Source organism: Coturnix japonica, chromosome 10 (assembly GCF_054131305.1).
Source record: "Coturnix japonica strain WE chromosome 10, WE-NBRP24, whole genome shotgun sequence".
NCBI lineage: Eukaryota > Metazoa > Chordata > Aves > Galliformes > Phasianidae > Coturnix > Coturnix japonica.
The window spans coordinates 2,475,203-2,494,500 of record NC_140672.1 but is presented as its reverse complement, the minus strand read 5'-3'; the positions used below and the strand labels follow the sequence as shown (position 1 = coordinate 2,494,500).

Genomic DNA, 19,298 nt, shown 5'->3' with positions numbered 1-19,298 from the left:
CTCCTTGCAGAACCCACACATTCCCTATTCCAGGGCCAGAACAGAAGCAGAGCTATACATCCATTTGGGTTTCCTCCTCCTGAAACTGCCACCTCCTGTTTCTTTTGGGCTCTCTGCTGCTGAGGTTTTAGCAGCATGCATCACAAAAGCAACCTGGCTGCAAGGTATGTGCCCCATCTGATGCTCTGCAGCACTGATGCAGTGCTACCTCCGTCCTGCTTTGCTCATACAGAAGAGTGCAAAATGTGAGGGTTCATTGCACTACACAGGCAGAAATCTTACAGCAGTGGCATAAGAGCTGTGCACTCAGTTTCTCAGCTCCCACATTAGAGGAAAACCAACCTTATCCCAAACCATCGCTGCAAATGAAAGCAGAACCGCAGCATCTGCTTGTTTCCCACTCCCCATGGTTGGCCAATGGACCCGACAGCACTCACCGATGGCAGTCGTGCCAGACCCAAGCATGACGACCATTTTTGGGGCGGAAATCTGACTGCCCGTTGTTGTGGATCTGGGAAGAGAAACGCAGCAGGCGACGGTACCCGGAGGTGACGGAGGTGTTGATGGCTGAGCTGGCCAAGCAGTTCTCCTCCTGTGCACACTGCAGCATGAACATGGGACGGTCCTCCAGGTAGGCGGTCTGCTCCACCAGCTCGGCGTTGAGCACCAGGTCAGGGGCAGCTGATGGGAAGGAGGTGAGAAATAAGCTGACGGGTTCCTAAAGCATGCCACAGTTTGCTAGAGATGGGCCCAGCCCTTTCCTTGGTCAGCCCCTGTTGTTGGGGAAGGTCCTTTTTGTCTATGTATCTCAAATACAACAAAATGAACTGATGGCCAGGTTAGGGTGGTGAGGCACTGATATGGAGCCCAGAGAGCTTGTGGGTGTCCTGGAGGTGCTCAAAGTCAGGCTGGATGGGGCTCTGGGCAACATGATCCATTGGGAGGCAGCCAACCCATTTCAGGAGGTGGCAATGGATGGGCTTTAAGGACCCTTCCAACCCAACCATTCAATGAGTCTATCATTTTTAAGGACCCTTCCACCCCAACCCATCCTATGGTTCTATGATCTTTAAGGACCTTTCCACCCCAACCCATCCTATGGTTCTATGATGTTTAAGGACCTTCCCACCCCAACCCATCCTCTGGTTCTATGATGTTTAAGGACCTTCCCACCCCAACCCATCCTATGGTTCTATGATCCCTAGGGACCCTTCCACCCCAACCCACCCCCTATGGTTCTATGATCTTTAAGGAACCTTCCACCCCACCCAACTATTCTATGATTCTATCACCTTTCAGGACCTTTCCAACCCAACCCAATCTGTGGTTTCATAACAACTCACTCTCTGAGCAGGACACTCCAGCACCAAAGCGACCTCCTCCTCTAGGACAAGAGATGTCAGCTCCATCATGACGACAGTGGGCCAGAGACATCTCCGTCCCTGAGCACTTGACCCCACTCATGACCACGCTGTCAGCGCTGACATCTCCATGCCAGTACCAGGTTTCCTGAGCAGAGGGATAGGAAAAAGCATTTACACTCCATTTCATGGGCTGCTGGGGGGGATATTTGTGTCTGCTTGCGAATAACTTGTCTTCTCCCTCCAGGAACACCAGTGCACGAGCTTGCATCAGGGGCTAATTTATTTGGTGCCCTCTTTTAAAGGATTGGGGTTTCTGATGGAGCTGTTGGCATGTGTCAATGGAGAGGAATGGAGGCAGGATGATCAGCATCTCTCACCTTTTCAAAACCTTTTGTAGCCCAAATGAAACCGTAATGGCAAAGCTTGGGCAAAGGGAAAGGGCAGAAAGAAGAATTCTGGTCCTTGCATTAGCGTCCAAACTGGAAACGTTTCTAGGAAAAGAGAACCCATCTGCACCAGTGCTTCCATTGCAACAGGCTGTTTGTTAACCCTGTTAGCAACGCTCTGCACACAGGGCTGCCCTGTTCCACACAGTGTAGCTTTATGCTCACAGAGCTGGTGCAGCCGGGATACGCATAAGAGCCTTTTCTGTTCTAAATACCGACAGTCTCAGCTAAAGGAAAAAATGTCTTGTTTCTCGCTGGACATTCAGGGCTGTGTCAACAGAGCTGGAAAGGCCAGCATTGAAGGGACGTGGCTATCCACAGCTCTTGTGCTCTGCTTGGCAGCTGTGCAAGCAGTCAGCTGGAGGAACCAGCTTACAGCAAAGCTCCAGCCTCCTCCCTCCTAAGGCATCAGACCCTAAATTCCCTCTCTGGCCACGAGCAACACTTAAAACCAGTGGCAATTTGCCTGCTCAGGAGCCTGGTATGTCCTCCTGGCATCCTGGCCTGGTACAAGCTCAGTGCATGGGACACAGCACCCAAATGCCCCAGGAGGAGATGCTCTGTGCTGCTTTTTGCTCCTGTGCCCAAGTTCTGGATTTCTGGCATCTTTATGGGGTAAAATAGTTTTCCTTCCATCACAGAAAGCACACTTGAATTTTATTTACTCAGTGACAGCGTGAGCCACATTTTCCCCCAAACCTCTATTCTCATGGGCCACATTAGAAGAGAACAGCTCTGGCAGGGGTCTGCTTTCCCATAGAGAAGCCAGTTCCTTTGGGAGCCCCAAAACCCATTGGGAGCTCCCCAAATCCATCCCAACACCAGGAGCTGCAATAAAGGCCCAGAGGTTCTATATTTCCTTGCAAAATCTGCCTGCTCTCGTGATCCTTGAGGGGTGCATCAATTCAGGAGCGTGTCTTGCACCAGGCCTGTGTCCTTTATTGGGGTGGGAAGCTTCTGTTCCCTTGCACGCAGCCCCATTTCTATGGCTGCTGCTTGCTTTCCTCCAGCCAGCACAGCATGATGCTGCTCCCTGCGCCAAGGAGCTTTGCTGGGAAAGAACACTTCATTCCTCTGTGGTTGTCCCAAACTTATTAGCTGGTGGCTTTTATCCCTTCTAAGTGCTGTTCTTGGTCATGCGTGAGGAGGAAGGCTTAAGGGCATTTGTCATCAGAGAAGCAAAAGCTACCAACAACCCATGCACGCTCGCGTGCATCCGCACCACGTGCTGCACTGAGAAGTAGCTACAGGAGCAAAATGCAATTGTTTTCTAGTGATTTGACACCAGGAGAAAATAGGATTCAGCTTAAATCCCAGTCTGACCCAGGGAGGAACAAAGATCAGGTTGGATATTAGGGAAAATTTCTTCTCTGAAAGAGTGGTGATGCATTGGCACATGCTGCCCGGGGAGGTGGTGAGGTCAGCATCCCTAGAGGTGTCCAAGAACTATGGAGACGTGGCACTGGGGGACACGATCAGTTTGGGATTGGACTTAGGGATCTTGGAAGTCTTTACCATCCTTAATGATTCCATTTCAGGATGTGGTGGTGAAGGGTCAATAATTGGACTTGGTTATCATAGAGGTCTTCTCCAACATTAATGATTCTATGGGCATGATGGGGATGGGTTAGAGTTGGTAATCATAGAAGTCTTCTCCAACCTTAATGATTTTATGGGCATGATGGGGATGGGTTAGAGTTGGTAATCATAGAAGTCTTCTCCAATCTTAATGATTCTATGGGCATTATGGGGATGGGTTAGAGTTAGTAATCATAGAAGTCTTCTCCAACCTTAATGATTTTATGGGCATGATGGGGATGGGTTAGAGTTGGTAATCATAGAAGTCTTCTCCAATCTTAATGATTCTATGGGCATGATGGGGATGGGTTAGAGTTGGTAATCATAGAAGTCTTCTCCAACCTTAATGATTCTATGGGCATTATGGGGATGGGTTAGAGTTGGTAATCATAGAAGTCTTCTCCAACCTTAATGATTCTATGGGCATTATGGGGATGGGTTAGAGTTGGTAATCATAGAGGTCTTCTCCAACCTTAACGATTCTATGAGTAGGCATGGTGGGGATGGGTTGACATTTGGACCTGATGATCTTAAAGACCTTTAAAAGCCTTTCCCAACCATAACGACTCTTATTCTACCCAACCTCACCCATGCCACCGCAAGGAATACAAGCTCATGGGGACCCACCTGGAATGCATGGCTGGCAAAGCCCAGCCCCAGCTGCCTGCACACCACCATGGCCTCCACTGTGCTCCATCCCTGGCTGCAGACTGTGCCCCAACGCAGCGTGCCATTCCGTTCTGCCAGCACCTCCACCCGACCCTCATATGGGTTGCGACCACCAACCAGGCGCAGCTGTAGGGCATAAAAAGGACACCCTCCCATCAGTAAACGTCACTGCAAACAGAGGTGGCAAGGATCACAGGTTGGTTTTGAGGCTAAAAACCTCAAGGATTTCAGCTTCTGGGCTTTTTCTCTCACCTGGTTCTGGAAACCCATGGCGGGAACGTTGCATCTCACAGCAGCATCTTCCTCGTGGTTACAGCCCTGCGACTCCATGTTGAACTTGCAGTCTGTGAGGGATTTCTCAAATCCCGTACAGTCGATTTCGTTTAGATGGATTGGACCCATGCCTTTGGGAGAGGGGAGAAAATAGGGTCATACGTTCTGCCCTGTGCTACTGGGAAGTGGAGAACAACCCAATAACCATTTAATATCATGCAGACCTCTAGCACTGAAAACATGGTGGTCCTGGAAAAAAAAATCCCAGTGATTTCTTGTAAGAAATAGAAGAAAAAGAGCTGCAAGATTATCATTATTAACGTTACTGTTTTACATTCTTTCCAGTAGTCTCCAGGAGCCACAAGCTGCAGAAAAAGGCCAAGTTTCCGTTGTTATATAATTTACAAACTTCAGCTGGAGGAATTTGCAAATTATGACCTTTTTGGCTGGGTTTGTGTGACAGGAATCTGTTTTTGGACAAAACCTGACATTGAAATGCAACATAGACACATTCACCGGGATGGCAAAATGGAGCAACACAGGGATGCGCAAGAGGTTGGTGAAACGCTTTGGGGTAAAGCAACTGTGACAGCAGTGGTAGCAAGACAGGAAGGAAGTCATTGACTTTTATTACTGAAGAAAATGGTTCCAAGGCACTGGGAATAAAAATCAGAGAGGAATCATTGGTTCCATCCTTGTGAAGCGACAGTGCACGACTTTCCCTTCCAAAGAGACCCATGAGAAGGTAATAATCCTATAGAGCTCTTTATGTCCTGAGCCCAAATCTATTTGGAAAGAAGTTTTTGGGGGGAATTCATCATAAAACAGAGCCCATGTAAACCAGTTCCCATAATCGCTGATGGACACACATGGACAAGAAAGGAATATCTATGTGTCAGTGATGGCCACCATCACCCGCTTCCAATAGAGGGAGCTAACCAAAACCCCATACAGGGTAACAGCTTAATGATGTGCCTGGTGAACCCCTTACCTCCATAGACTGCAGCACAAGGACTGGGAAAATACAACAAGAGCTCTCCAGCATATTTCTGCAGATGTGTGGTGTGTGCACATCTGGTTTTATGTTGCTTTCATTAAAATCCAGTTAGTGGTCTGCAGCTGGAAGCAGCAACATTGCTCTGCAAGCAGTTCTGTAGGAGGAGTGGTGCTGACCAGAATTGGAGGCTGATGCACCAAGAATGCAGCACACATCCAGCCTCATATTCTACCCTGACAAAGTCATACCAAAGAAATGACAAAGCTGAAGGGCAGGGCCACAGCTCTGCATTTCCCCCATACCATCACCTTTAGCAGAATAGGATTGGGGCTGTACACCCAACAAACACAATCACCCACTGCTTGGGCTTGTACCCTGTGTTCTCCTAAGGACATTGCAGTGGACAACACATTCAGATCACTGGACCAAGCACCTCACTTTCAGAACTAAATCCCTATGTCTTAATTGGGATTGCTATACACCAACTACCCACTGTCCCCAATCAGCCCATCCCTGTGTGTTCCACCTTGCACATCCCAACGCAACATTGTTGGGTTTTTGTTTGTTTGCTTTGCAAATCCAACAGATAAATCCCATTTTAAAGCTTTCCTTGTCTTGCACTTTCCTTTATCCGAGCCATGCTGGTCCAAAGAAACACCACCTGCTCCCTGTGTCTCACTATGAAGGGTTGTGTTTGGTGTCACTAGGGTTTACATGATGCCAACCAGCAGTTGGTTTGAGAGGGCAAATGTTAAGCTTTGAGTTGCCATTTACCAGAGTTTGGGATTCGAACCAACTCCCAGCTACAGGAAATCCAAACCCAAGCTGGCTCAGAGTTGTGCAAACAGCCCTCCTATTTTTAGCGGTCTAAATTAAGGTTCTGGACTTAAATTGGAGTGTGTCTGAGGTCTATGTCCAAGACCCATTTTTGCCAGGAACCTTCTAGTAATGCGCATCTGGAGAACTTGTAAAGAGAATTTGAGTGCAACGGATGCGATAACGAAGAAGTAATTACTGGAACAGCTGCTTGAGGGGAAGGTTAAACTCATCGGCACCAGAATTCTTTCAAGGAATCTCTAATGCTTCTCTAAGGCACAGCCTCAGGAGACTTATAAAGAGCAGAGAAGGCACCCAAAGCAAACATCATCACTGCTCTGGATCACGACAGGGTTCTCAGAGGAGGATGGGACACAGGAGGGTCCTCAGAGCTCCCCTGCCCTTACCTTGCCCCAGCCTTGCCCCTGTTATTGCCTCCTTGGCGCTGCCGAAGCCCAGCTCCCTGCACACCACGCTGGCAGACACCAGATTCCAGTTGTCATCACACACCGTGCCCCATTCCCCATTCTTCAGCACTTCCACTCGGCCCTCGCCGGTGTTGGCTCCTCCTTTCAGCCTCACCAGAGGTTGCTGGAAGACATGGATGGAAGAGAAACTTCAGCTCTCCTTGTATGCGCTAAAGAACCCCAAAGCAGACCTCAAATATGAAGCAATTAAGCATCTCAGTTGAAGGTAAATATTTGTATTATGAGATAAATCATAGAATCAGTAAGGTTGGAAAAAAAACACTGAGATTATCAAGTTAAACCATCATCCCATCACCCCTATGGCCATAGAATCGTGGAATCATTCAGGTTGGAAAACACCTCTAAGATCACCAAGTCCAACCATCACCCCATTCCCACCATACCCTTAGAATCATAGAACCTTTGAAGTCAGAAAAGACCACTGAGATCATCAAGTCCAATCAATGCCAACCATCAACCCATTACCACCCATGAGATGAAGTGGTGGTCATCTGCCTAAGATGAAATTAGTTGCATTAATTAGTTAACAGCCAGTTGTTTGCCTCTTCCCTACCAAGCAAACAGCCCTTTGCAAGTCTAAGTCTTAGAATAACTCTTGTTTCTGGAAATGCTGGCAATGTGGATCAAATACACCTGAGAGCACGTTGTTGCAGCTTAGAATAGATGCCCTTGGGGATCTACCAGCCTTGATACCCGGTGCCCACTGAAGTAGTCAGTAAACTTATCTATAAATCTAGAAATGCTTGATTGTGCCGAATAATTTAATGATTTTAGGAAGTTTGAGAGACAACATCAATGAAAGACTAAGTTAATGTCTTCTCTGAGCGGTCTGACCTGGTGGTTGGCAACCCTGCCCATGGCGGGTGGTTGGAGCTCGACCTTTAAGGTCTCCATCAACTTAAGCCATCCTCTACGTTATGATTCTATGACGCTTAACCCCCATTCAAGGATCAACAACCCTTTGGGGTCCTTTTGGGACCCTTTTTGGGGTCAACAAGAACTCTGCATCAGTCTCACAATCCCCCCCTCCCAATGGGATGGAGGTGTTCTGCCCCAGTGCCAAGCAGAGCAGCCCTCCACCTGCTGTGGCACCCAAGAGATGTTGGTGTGAGCTGTATGGGAACAGCACGTGAAGTCTGCAGAGCCTGAGAGCATTGAAACCATCACTTTTAAAGCTGGAAGAATAAACAGTTCTCCAAGGCTTGGGGTCACACAAAGGATATCCAAAGCCAACACAAAGGCTTAAGGAATTACTTGGCAGCATGCGTGGCTCAGAAGATTAGTAATGATTTACAAGACCTTTAACCCCCTTGACCCAAATCCTTATGGCTTCTACTACAGTGGGATTTTAGGGTGCTGTCTGAGGTCTTCTAAGCACCAAGTGAAAACCCACTCCTACAGCCACAGTGGTACAACCTGCATTCTCCAGCCTTATCATCGAGATCCACAATGCAAAAATACCAACCCAGTATTAAGGCCCTGCAGCTCTGTGATCACCCCCTAAAGGTGCACATACCTTACAGACAGAGGATTTCCTTTGGCATCAACCTAAACCACGTTTGTTATTCTTTCCCGTTCAATCGCCCCACTGACAATGAGAGCAGATGACTCTGGGCTTGTTTTCTAGCAGCCTTTTGCATAGCTGAGGATTTTTATGCTATGCTCAGCCTACTTTGCTAGACTAAACAAACACAGCTCTACCGACCTCTCCTGCAGGTTTTTCCCTCACTTCTTTGCAGAAAACATGAGAGTAGTGGAAACACAACCTGGCTCCCATTGGATCTCTACAGGAGACGGAGCTCAGCAGCATTTAATTGACTGCAAAACAGCAAAGCCCAGCAGCAACGGGCACGCGTTCAATTGGCTGGAGCAGCAAAACAGCTCCAACAGAAACGTGACAAATTTATTTGCTTACTACTTCAGCTGCCCTTCCAAGCCTGGCACAGCATCCTTAAGAGGACGGCACAGTGCAGAGCTCTCCTGCCTTTTTCCTTCCTGCTCACCTCTTGCCTGAATGCTTTTCGGAAGCCACTGTGGCTGCTGGGGGCAAAGGCACGGCCAGGGACACAGCTGGCCACTGCAGGCATCCCGTTGTCACACGTTGCATTCTTCTCCGTGTCCACGTTGAGGTGGTTGCCCAGTTTGCAGCTGGAGATGTGAGCCTCGTTCCCAGTGCAGTCCATGGAGTAAGCCCAGTAATGCTGCTTCCTCCTGCTGGCAAACATTCTGAAAGAAACCAAAGGGGAAAGAAATATAAGGGCCAGAATCCAGAGGAGCTGCACTGATGGTGATATGTTTGGGAAAGGAATGCCTTGTAATTAAATGGATGGAGCATGGATGGAGGGCTGCTCCATTCACACTCATAATGACCCCCCTGTTATGTTGTCACTCAAGAATCCATAGGTCTATTAACTCAAAAGTTAATAGCTTTAATAAAGAAATTAATAAATGCTCACACTTCTCCCCCAAAAAACCCTTCCCAGAATGAGCAGCTCCCTTTGCTGGACATCCCCTATCAGCTGCAGAGTGCTCCAGCTGTTAACAACTGTGAGCCTGAAAGCAATATGTGAGAGTGAGAGCAATCTCCTTGCTGACATGTTTGCAGCAGAGGAGCTTGGCAGCAGCTCCTGCTTCTTGCTCCCAAACTGGAGCTGCTCCAGGGACTGCTAAGGGGAAGCAAAGGGAAAGGGGCACGTGTGATAACCGGGAAAAGAAAGCATCCCTGATTCATCTAGCTGCAATCAGACAACAGTATCAGGGCTAAAAGAGTCAGCAAAGTGGAAATATGGGTCAGGGCTCTGCTGAAAGGGAAATGTGAGAAGCTGAAAGAGCAGAGATGCTGGGAGCCAACGCCTCGCTGGGATCTGACGTGGCTCTGCTGGATCCCTGTGCTGCTCCTTGCTCTGGGATTAGCTGCAACCAAAGGCAGAGCACAGTGCAAGGAGAGACAACAGCAGTGCTGATCAGTGGGTGGGGGGGGGCTTGATCAGGATCTGGTAAAGAAACCAAGGAGCATTTTCTTCTTTGGTTGCTTGAAACCAAACTGGAGGTCACCAGGTTATCCCAGGTGATGCTCTTCTGTGGTTCCATGTGAACTACTTTATGCCACTGTGGATCTTCTTTCCTTCCACTCATAAAGCTCTGCTGATGAGCCCAGCAGCTGTCCAGGCTCAGAGCCACCAGCTTATCCTGCCTGGAGCCCCATTTCTCTGTGCTAGAGGCCATGTACAGGCAGGCTGGAGACAGAGAAGAAATTGCACTATGAGATGGGGAGACCACAGAGCCCCAGGGCAGACATTAGGGTTATAGGCAGATGTTACACACTGGAGAACATCTGTAAGAGCCTCAAGCAGTGACTTTACTCCTCTGGTTCTACACCATTCTGTGCAATGGAAGTGAGAACCAGGAGGAGTGTTCTCACCAAGGGACCCCTCCCAACATACACACACACACATGCAGAGAGCTCTGAACTCTGAAGCAGACAAGAAACACTGGCCTGTCTTAGAGAAGTAACTACGGGGATGCCTTAGAATAGCAAACAATGACCTCATCCTGGAAACTTTATGAGGCATGAACATCTGGTTGGTGTTAGCAGCCCCTGGTAAGAGCTGGGGAGAAAGAGCCAGAAAAGCCCCACCTCACTTCCTCAGAATGGATATGTGAAAAAAAGCAGAATGCAGATGATCTCTACGAACAGAAACTCGGGGCATTCTTGCTATTTTAGCACTGAAAGGGTGCAGCCCACCTCTCGCTGGCCTTTGTGCAAGCCAAATGCAACACTGCTCGGATCAGAGGGGTGAGCGAGCAGTCGTGCTGAGTTCAGCCAATTCGAGGTCACGCTGGAACCCAAAGGACGTCAGAAGAGATGGATCTTCACTGTGTAAGCTTGAAAAAAAAGCCATAGGTTAAGCCTGAGGGCTGTGGGAAGCATCACAGGGTATGGCTGTGTAAGAACGTGTCAGAAAGGACAAGGAGAGCAGAGAGCAAATCACACACCCATGGCAGCTGGAGAATTCCTCTTTGAGGGCCTGACCCCCAACACCTTGACCTGAAGCCCTTAGGACCGTGGCTTTGCTAGGGAGAATCCAAACGATGGGGATTTCTGCTGCAAGCCCCACACGAGTGATCAGATATATAACACAGACTGGTTAAACTGGGAGATGCCACTCAGATGCTGAACAAAGCATCTTGGAACTGCTGAGATCTTCCATCCACTCTTTTGGTTACTCATGGACCAATTGTTCATCTTCTTTGGCCACCCTATGGGCAAACCATCCACCCTCTTGACCACCCGTGGGCAAGCCATCCACCCTTTGGTGACCCATGGGCAAACCAAACTCTTTTGGCCTCCTATGGGCAAACCATCCACCCTCTTGACCACCTGTGGGCAAAACCATCCACCCTTTGGCCACCTATGGGCAAACCATCCACCCTTTGGTGACCCATGGGCAAACCAAACTCTTTTGGCCTCCTATGGGCAAACCATCTACCCTATTGACCACCCGTGGGCAAACCATCCACCCTTTTGGCCAATCATGGGCAAACCATCCAACCTTTGGTGACCCATGGGCAAACCATCCACTCTTTTGGCCTCCTATGGGCAAAACCATCCACCCTTTGGTGACCCACGGACAAACTATCCACTCTTTTGGCCTCCTATGGGCAAAACAACCACCCTATTGACCACCTATGGGCAAAACCATCCACCCTTTGGTGACCCATGGGCAAACCAAACTCTTTTGGCCTCCTATGGGCAAACCATCCACCCTCTTGACCACCCATGGGCAAACCATCCACCCTATTGGCCAATCATGGGCAAACCATCCAACCTTTGGTGACCCATGGGCAAACCATCCACCCTATTGACCACCTATGGGCAAAACCATCCACCCTTTGGCCACCTATGGGCAAACCATCCACCCTTTGGCCACCTATGGGCAAACCATCCACCCTTTTGGCCAATCATGGGCAAACCATCCACCCTTTGGTGAGCCATGGGCAAAACATCCACCCTATTGACCACCTATGGGCAAACCCATCCACCCTTTGGCCACCTATGGGCAAACCATCCCCTCTTTTGGCCTCCTACAGGCAAACCATCCACCCTATTGACCACCTATTGGCAAACCATCCACCCTTTGGTGACCCATGGACAAACCACCCACTCTTTTGGCCTCCTATGGGCAAAACCATCCACCCTTTGGTGACCCATGGACAAACCATCCACTCTTTTGGCCTCCTATGGGAAAACCATCCACCCTATTGACCACATCATCCACTCCTTGACTGCTGTTGGAGAACATCAGGAAGGCATCAGGTCCATTCCTCTGCCTTAGACATCTCAGCTCACAAGCTCACACAGTCCCTGTCAGCAGGATGCATTCAGCGCTGCTCAGAGCAGGGCATGGAGGAGGAGTTAACAAACAGCTCTTATATAAAACCGCTTTGAAGCGCAAAATAAGAACATGGAAACAGCATTGAAGATTTGTTTCGTTTCCGAACATAAATCGCTCTGTCAACTGCAAAGCCTGAGTTACATTCAGGAATAAAACCCTGGCATGGTGACAGCAATGAACTAACTTGTTTTCTTCCAAGCAAGATCCATCTGCACATCATTTCACCTCCCACCATTGCACAGTGGTTGAGCTGAGGACCGACGAGCTCAGCTCATCAATGCATGTGGTTTAAGTCTTCATTAAAACAAAGCATAAGATGTTGTTTTGGTAGCAGAGATGCACAAGCCTGATGGGTTAGTGTGGTATATTCATAACTCCAGCTCCAACAAATGGGATTTGAAATGGGAAATGGAATGGTGGCCTCAGCTTTTCCATCTCTGCATGTGCTATATTGCAAGAGACAGGACAATTACCACGCATCCTTTTATTTAAGGCAGATGGCTCCGGCTGTTAAATTCAATGGTTTTCTTGGAAATGCCGTAACTGAGGAGCAGGAAAATCATCTGCTTTGTTTTACTAGAAGTGTTCCGTCCCTCCTGTTCTGGTGCAGGGAATGGGAATCTCAGGTCTGAGTTTGCTGCACTGATAGGAGCAAGCTTTCCTCTGTATATCAACTGCCTGCTAGCAATTATCAGCTCACTGCTTGGCTTCCTGGGATGCTCAAAAGCAGAGCCCCATATGGGTTATTCACTTTACATTCTTTCTACTGCTGCATGGCTTTACGCTCTTCCAACCCAAAGACCTCTGCCATTGATCACGGTCTTTCTAATGAAGTAAATGAGACACGGCCAGCCAGTTCCAGGGGGAGCTTTCAGAAATAGCAATGCAGAGGCCAAAAAGAACAGGAAAACCACAGCTCCTGCCTGGAGAGTTCCCCCCCCCCCCCCTTCACCGGCTGACACTTTCCCACTCCTGGGTCACGAAGCAGAGGGAAAAAGGAGGCAGAATTGAGCTTAAACTATTTTGCATCTGCTCCGGGGTGTTATTCCTAGGGAACAGCGTAGGAAGAGCTACGTCTGTGATGAAGGGTGGTAACAAAAAGCATTGACAACAACAAAAGACCAAAGCTCCCCAGCTTTCGGGATGGAGGAACACAGCCTGAACTGCTCAGCCTGCGGCTCTTAAGGACACAATGTTCTCCCTGGGGAATCACCATTTCCTCCCCTCGTTTTAAAGCAATGGAGAAATACGAAATAAATGCATGTATATATGAAATGGGCTGCCCTAAATTGGAGAGCAGCTTCTTAATGGTAAGCATGTCATTGGAGGGGCAAGATCAGGACTGAGGAACACAGTATGGGCAATACACTCTTCTTTATTCCAAGGTTCTTTAAACAGAGCCTTCAGCACCAGACCTGATGTTCCAGCTTTCCAAAGAGAGATGGGAAGCTCTTAGCTTAGTTCACAACCAATGGGTCTAACTGGGTTTGCTCGTGCCCACCCAACCCCTGCACACAACACAGGACCTGAAGCCATTGCTATTGGAAGAACTGACCGCCCCATAGGTGCCAACAAAGAGATGCACTGGGATACCCAGTGAGATACAAAGAGATACTCACATCTCCTATTGCAGGATCTACCAGTTACTAAGAGTAATACCTCATCATCTCTTGGTTGAGGAGCAAACCACCCCCCTGCCCACCCAAGGAAATGCCTGACGTCCCAAATATTTACATAGAAGCAAAACCTGATCTGAAGGAATGAAGCAGTCGGAGCTTTTTCTACCTCAAGCTCCCCAATGCCATTCAACAAGGCCCCAAGTGTTCATAGAAACGCATGCAGAGCTCAGCTCTTACTTGTAGACCTTGGTGTTGTATTTCCTCTCGCTCGGAAACCCAAACATGCCACAGACGACTCGGGAATTCTTCATAGTCCAATGCTTGTCACAGATCTGCTTCCAGGTCCCTTCCTCTTTCACCTCCACGTAACCCTCCGTGACGGGCACCCGCTTGCGATAGGTGGCGAGGATGGGTCGGATCCTGATGTCCTCCACCTGAATGTTCATGTTCTGTGAGTGGAAAAGAAAGAGGAATGATGCTGGCTTGCAAGGAACCTGCTGGGGTGATGGGGCTGGTAGGGGGAGCCATCTTTGTTTTTGGAGGCATTCAAGATGTGAAGACGTGGCACTGAGGGACGTGGTTAGTGGTCATGGTGGGGGTGGGCTGGGGTTGGATTTGGGGATCTTAGTGGTCTTTTTCCAGCCTTGATGGTTCTATGGGCAGGGTGGGTTGGGGTTGGACTTTGGGATCTTGGAGGTCTTTTCCAACCTTAATGATTCTACAGTTCTACTCCATGAAGCCCCGGCACAGGCTGCTCAGGGAGGCGGTGGATGCCCCATCCCTGCATAGACCCAAGGTCAGGCTGACAGGGCTCTGAGCACCTCACTGAGCTGTGGTTGTCCCTGCTCATTGCAGGGGGGTCAGACCAGATGATTTTTAAGGGCCCCTTCCAATTCAGTCCAACAGTGAAGCAAACAAACCTTTCTATCTTGTACATTTCCTTCCTCCATCCTTCAAGGGAATATGCATACACACACATACATATCTGAATGAATGGCTATGTAATAAACCCCCTCTGTTACTTAAATTCATTGAGAGTGCTGGTTTCAGAAGCAGTGACCTCACTACATGTATAGGATTTGGCCACTTCTAGAGTGAGCTGAGCTCACTTTGATGGGGCTGGTTACTGGCAGGGGACCGAGCTGGGGGCCCTTTTGGGCACCCACCCCCATGTTGTTGGCACAGATACCCCCATTTCTGCAAGCTGAGCTCCTCCTGCAGCAAACGAGTCAGGGAGGTCGAATGGATTTTGCATTTGGAGCCTACGTGAGGATGCTGCAGAAACCACACAGGGACCTGAGCCCAAAGCAAAAGCCGACTGGAAAATATTTGCTGTGGCAAGCAATTACAAAGGAGCTACTGAAAACTTTATAGCTTGCTTCCAGGAGAGCTTTTTCTTGCCGAAAATGTACGAAGCCACGTGGTTCTGCTCAGGGTTACATCAGACCTGAGGAATCCTGCCCTCCCCTCCATCACTTGGAAAAGGAGAAGGCCCAAAGCTTTAAAGAGATACAGCCTCTGAGAGTGGCACGCAGGTATTTGGGGCAGGGAGAGCACAGCAGGGCTGAGGAAGCTCTGAGACGTGGCACATCCATCGCCCAGCACTGATGGGAATCACAGCCTCGGGCAAATTGAAACCAACTGCAGGGAGAGGCTGAGCCTTACTCCCAACCTTAGTCAAGCCTTTATATACATATATTATTGCCTGCATTTACTACTCAACTGATATCTCCTTTTTACCTCCAGCTGCAGGAATTCACACCTGCACAACTGGAGCATCCATGGGACACCCCCCAGGTGACTCTGCACAACTATTTGTCCCCAAAAGGATGAACACAATGGGTTGACAGCTCAGCCTTCAGTCTTTAAAGCTCCTACAGCCCTTGAGAAGAAAGCAAACGACACAACAACATCCAAATCTCGCTGCATCTGAGGCATTCAGGTGCTCAAAGGGTCCCAACGCAGGAACCCAACATCTGGAAAGCACATACAAAGGGAACTGAAATGTTTAGAACAAAGCATGGTATCACCTCCAGGAATGAGGCACTGAGATGCACACGTGTCTTGCAAAGAAGCTGCACGGTGACACTACTCCATTTGCTTAATGCAAAGCAATGTTCCAGATGTGAAACATCTGCCTGGTGCTTCGGCAGCAGAATCGTTACCCTGTGTTGCACTCATTAGTCATCATTAAGACATCACTGCTCACAGCTGCAAAAGAAGCCTTCACCAAGATGAATGCTCCCTTATTGCAGGGGGTGACAGAGCTGAAAAGCCTCTGAGATAAATACAGCACTCATAAGATGGGAGAAAGGAAAAGATTCTCAGCCTCTTTCTGCAGGTTGAGCAATGAGATGCAGAGGGATCCAAGTGCTTCTGATCCTAAGGCAGGAATTGCATCCAAGCTGCAGCAAAACCTCCAGCACCGAGGGCCCCTTTCTGCTCACAGCCAGTTCTGAGCACAGAACTTGTGGTACAGCAAGTTGGACTTAATGGTCCCTATGGGTCCGTTCTAACATGGGACATACTGTGACTCTGTGAGCTCAAGGCTTTGCTCTGGGTCTGAACAAACAGCAAAACATCCATGGGAAGAACTCAGTGTGCTGCTGATCTTGGATTTATATTGGAAGAATAAAGAATGATGGATCAAAGTAAGCACTCCTTCCTACTGCTGCATACTAAGAGCTTCCTCCCAATGGCTCTTTACAGGCCTGATTGGTTTCCTCTCTATGCACTGGGAGTATTCAGTAATGCAAGCACAGGCAGGTTGTATTTCATCCCCAACACCAATGCATACAGCAGAGGGACTGATGGTGAAAACAGACACTGCATCCAAATCGGAACAAACAACATTTAATAGCTGGAACAGATGCTTTCAGTCAGCTCTGTGCATCCATTCCATGCACACGGAGACAAGGACCTGCAACAAGAGCTGCCTCCAAAAGGCAAAACTGCTTTTGGGTTCTTTTCCCTTCCTTCTGCTCCTCTCTGTTATGAAACCCATCAATTTCAGCTTCAGAGAACTGGGGGTCACAAGAAGAAATGGGGTTGGTTGTGAGCTTTTGCAAAGGGATTTCTGGCTCAGAATGCTTTTGCATGAGCTCCAGCTGCTTTGGTTTCATCTCTCTGAACCAAATGCATCCCCTGATTGCAAAAACCCACACTGCTTTCACAACACTTCCTTCCACCTTTTGCCATCTCTTCCTATGGGGAAGGACCCCTCCCAGGCTCAGTGATGCCTTTCTCCCAGCAGCAGCCTTAAGGATGCCCAGCAATGGTTACACACAATTATGTGTGTGATTTAAGCAAAGCAATGAGCCTGAGCACTGCTTCTGCCCCTGGATAGTCCATATTCGTTGACCTCCTGCTTTCACAAAGCTCTTTCTTCACATACATGGGAACGAGAGGAATCTGTTTGGACTTAAACATCTGGAGCTGTGCCTCTGAGTCACCGCTGAGCTCCCAGCTATTAAATAAACACAGTGAGGGAGATGCAGCAAGGCTGAATGGGCTGTACAGGGCAGGCAGCAGCCTTGGGAGCATTGCACTGCACTGGGCCATGAGCACTTTTTGTTCTGAGGCTTGCACAGAGCAAAAGGGTGAGAGATGAGAGTGCAATGCAAGATTAGGAGCAAACACAGTGCAGATCATCAATGACAAAGCTGATGTATTTGCTGACCTGCACACAACGCAAAGCAGGCTAAGGAAGGCTAACAAAGGGCAGCAGAAGTGAGGGCTGGATGGCAAGCACCAGAAACCCCTATACACACACTAACATTAACAGTAGTGAAGAAACAGAGGCTTAGAGAGGTAAACATTTACATGAAGGGGGAAAGAGCTTAAAACCTGTTGACACAAACAGGTAAACAAACATTGGGTTTTCAAACAACGAGGACGGGGCTGGTCTCAGGCAGTGGGAACAGATCCTTGTAACACAGAGAGCATCCATTAATTGCATGGTGATATAACAGAAGAGTTCCATTTGAGCCAGGCCATAAGTAGCGTCATAAAACAGTAGGATCATTAAGATTGGAAATGAACATTAAGGTCATTGAGTCCAACCCCAACCCACCCCACCATGGTCATAAAGGTTGGAATAGACCCCAAGATCACCAAGTCCAACCTAATCTATACCCACCATGGTCATAAAGGTTGGAAAAGACCCCTAAGATCACCAAGTCCAACCCCAAACAATCTCACAATGCTCATAAAGGTTGGAAAAGACCTCCAGGATTCACCAAGTCCAATGCAAACCCATCTCACTATGGTTATAAAGGTTGGAAAAGACCCCTAAGATCACCAAGTCCAACCCAATCCATACCCACCATGGTCATAAAGGTTGGAAAAGACCCCCAGGATTCACCAAGTCCAATCCCAACCCATCTCACTATGGTCATAAAGGTTGGAAAAGACTCCCAGGATTCACCAAGTCCAACGCCAACCCATCTCACTATGGTCATAAAGGTTGGAAAAGACCCCTAAGATCACCAAGTCCAACCCCAACCCACCCCACCATGGTCATAAAGGTTGGAAAAGACCCCTAAGATCACCAAGACCAACCCAATCCATACCCACCATGGTTATAAAGGTTGGAAAAGACCTCTGAGATCACCAAGTCCAACCCCAACCCACCCCACTATGGTCATAAAGGTTAGAAAAGACCCCTAAGATCACGAACCATGTCCTCATCTCCAGCCTTGCACTTAGAAGCAGCACACAGAGGCATTCTATACACCTTCACCCCCGGAGCCCAACTGATCTGGTTACAAACCCCAGACAATATAACTCAACCCATTTCCAACCTGGCACAACTGGATCCTTTGAGCCACCGGGCTTTGAAGTGAGATTTTTCTGCACACAGAAAGGAAAAGAAGGACAGGAATAGCAGCACAGCCTGGTGTGCTCTACCAGCCCTTGTCTGCCCACTGTCTGCTCCCAGGTACCACATCTATTTGGGAACACCGTGGCTGCAGCTATTCGATATATTTAGAGCACGTCCTATTTGCAGCCCTGGATGTGTGTGCATAGAGAGGAAGGGGACGGACAACAAATATTTTGCTAAGGATGTTTTGGGGGATGGCTTAAAACAAATAATAATATGCATTTATTAAAAGGAACATACTCAAGGCAGAGCTGGTTGCTGTGGTCTCTGCAGTGCTGTCACAGGTGGGTTTGTGTGTGTTTGGACAACGTGCTGCTCTCATCCTGCTCCCAACACAAGGGATATCTCAGTTCCCAGCTCCTTTGTGGGGCTTTCAGGTGTGTCATCCCTAAGAGCATCCCCTGCCCCATCTACACAGCAGCCATAGAGCTGGACCTGGAGACGCTGTTATGAACAAAGCAGGTGCTGTGCTCTGCCCCTCCTGTTGTATTCCCAATAACTCCCAAATGTGAACACAAGCACGCAAACCTGGGAGCTTTTACTCCAAGAAATACAAGCTTAAGTCAACTCCCCATGTTATTCCAACCATAATTGGCCCACGTTGTGTTGGATGAGCTGATGCCTGCATGGAAGAGCACAGGTCCTCCTGTCCCTACGGCTGTACAGCCTTTACACTCACAGTAAAGCAAGGCTAAGCCACAAGCCTTGCCCTCACCATAAATGAGAAGCTGTCTGCATACTTAGTCTATGTATTTTAAAGAGGAGGGGGA

At 48.6% G+C, this 19,298-nt stretch overlaps 1 protein-coding gene across 5 annotated transcripts in view; it reads right to left on the bottom strand.

Annotated features, from left to right (window-relative positions):
* The window catches only part of LOXL2 (lysyl oxidase like 2), a 42,275-nt gene that overhangs the window by 6,783 nt on the left and 16,194 nt on the right, over positions 1-19,298 (bottom strand). For 4 of the 5 annotated variants that reach the window (XR_001559310.3, XM_085510447.1, XM_015882904.3 and 1 more), the window contains exons 4-10: positions 13,884-14,095; positions 8,635-8,857; positions 6,551-6,734; positions 4,310-4,461; positions 4,016-4,183; positions 1,344-1,509; positions 438-681 (exon numbers count right to left, since the gene is read on the bottom strand). Coding sequence is in view for 4 of the 5 variants with exons in the window: in XM_085510447.1 (XP_085366573.1) it covers positions 438-681; positions 1,344-1,509; positions 4,016-4,183; positions 4,310-4,461; positions 6,551-6,734; positions 8,635-8,857; positions 13,884-14,095 (1,349 nt within the window). In the remaining variant the exon portion in view is untranslated. Of the gene's footprint in view, positions 1-437; positions 682-1,343; positions 1,510-4,015; positions 4,184-4,309; positions 4,462-6,550; positions 6,735-8,634; positions 8,858-10,376; positions 10,517-13,883; positions 14,096-19,298 lie in introns of those variants that run through there. The other variant, XM_085510449.1, reaches the window with a different exon arrangement.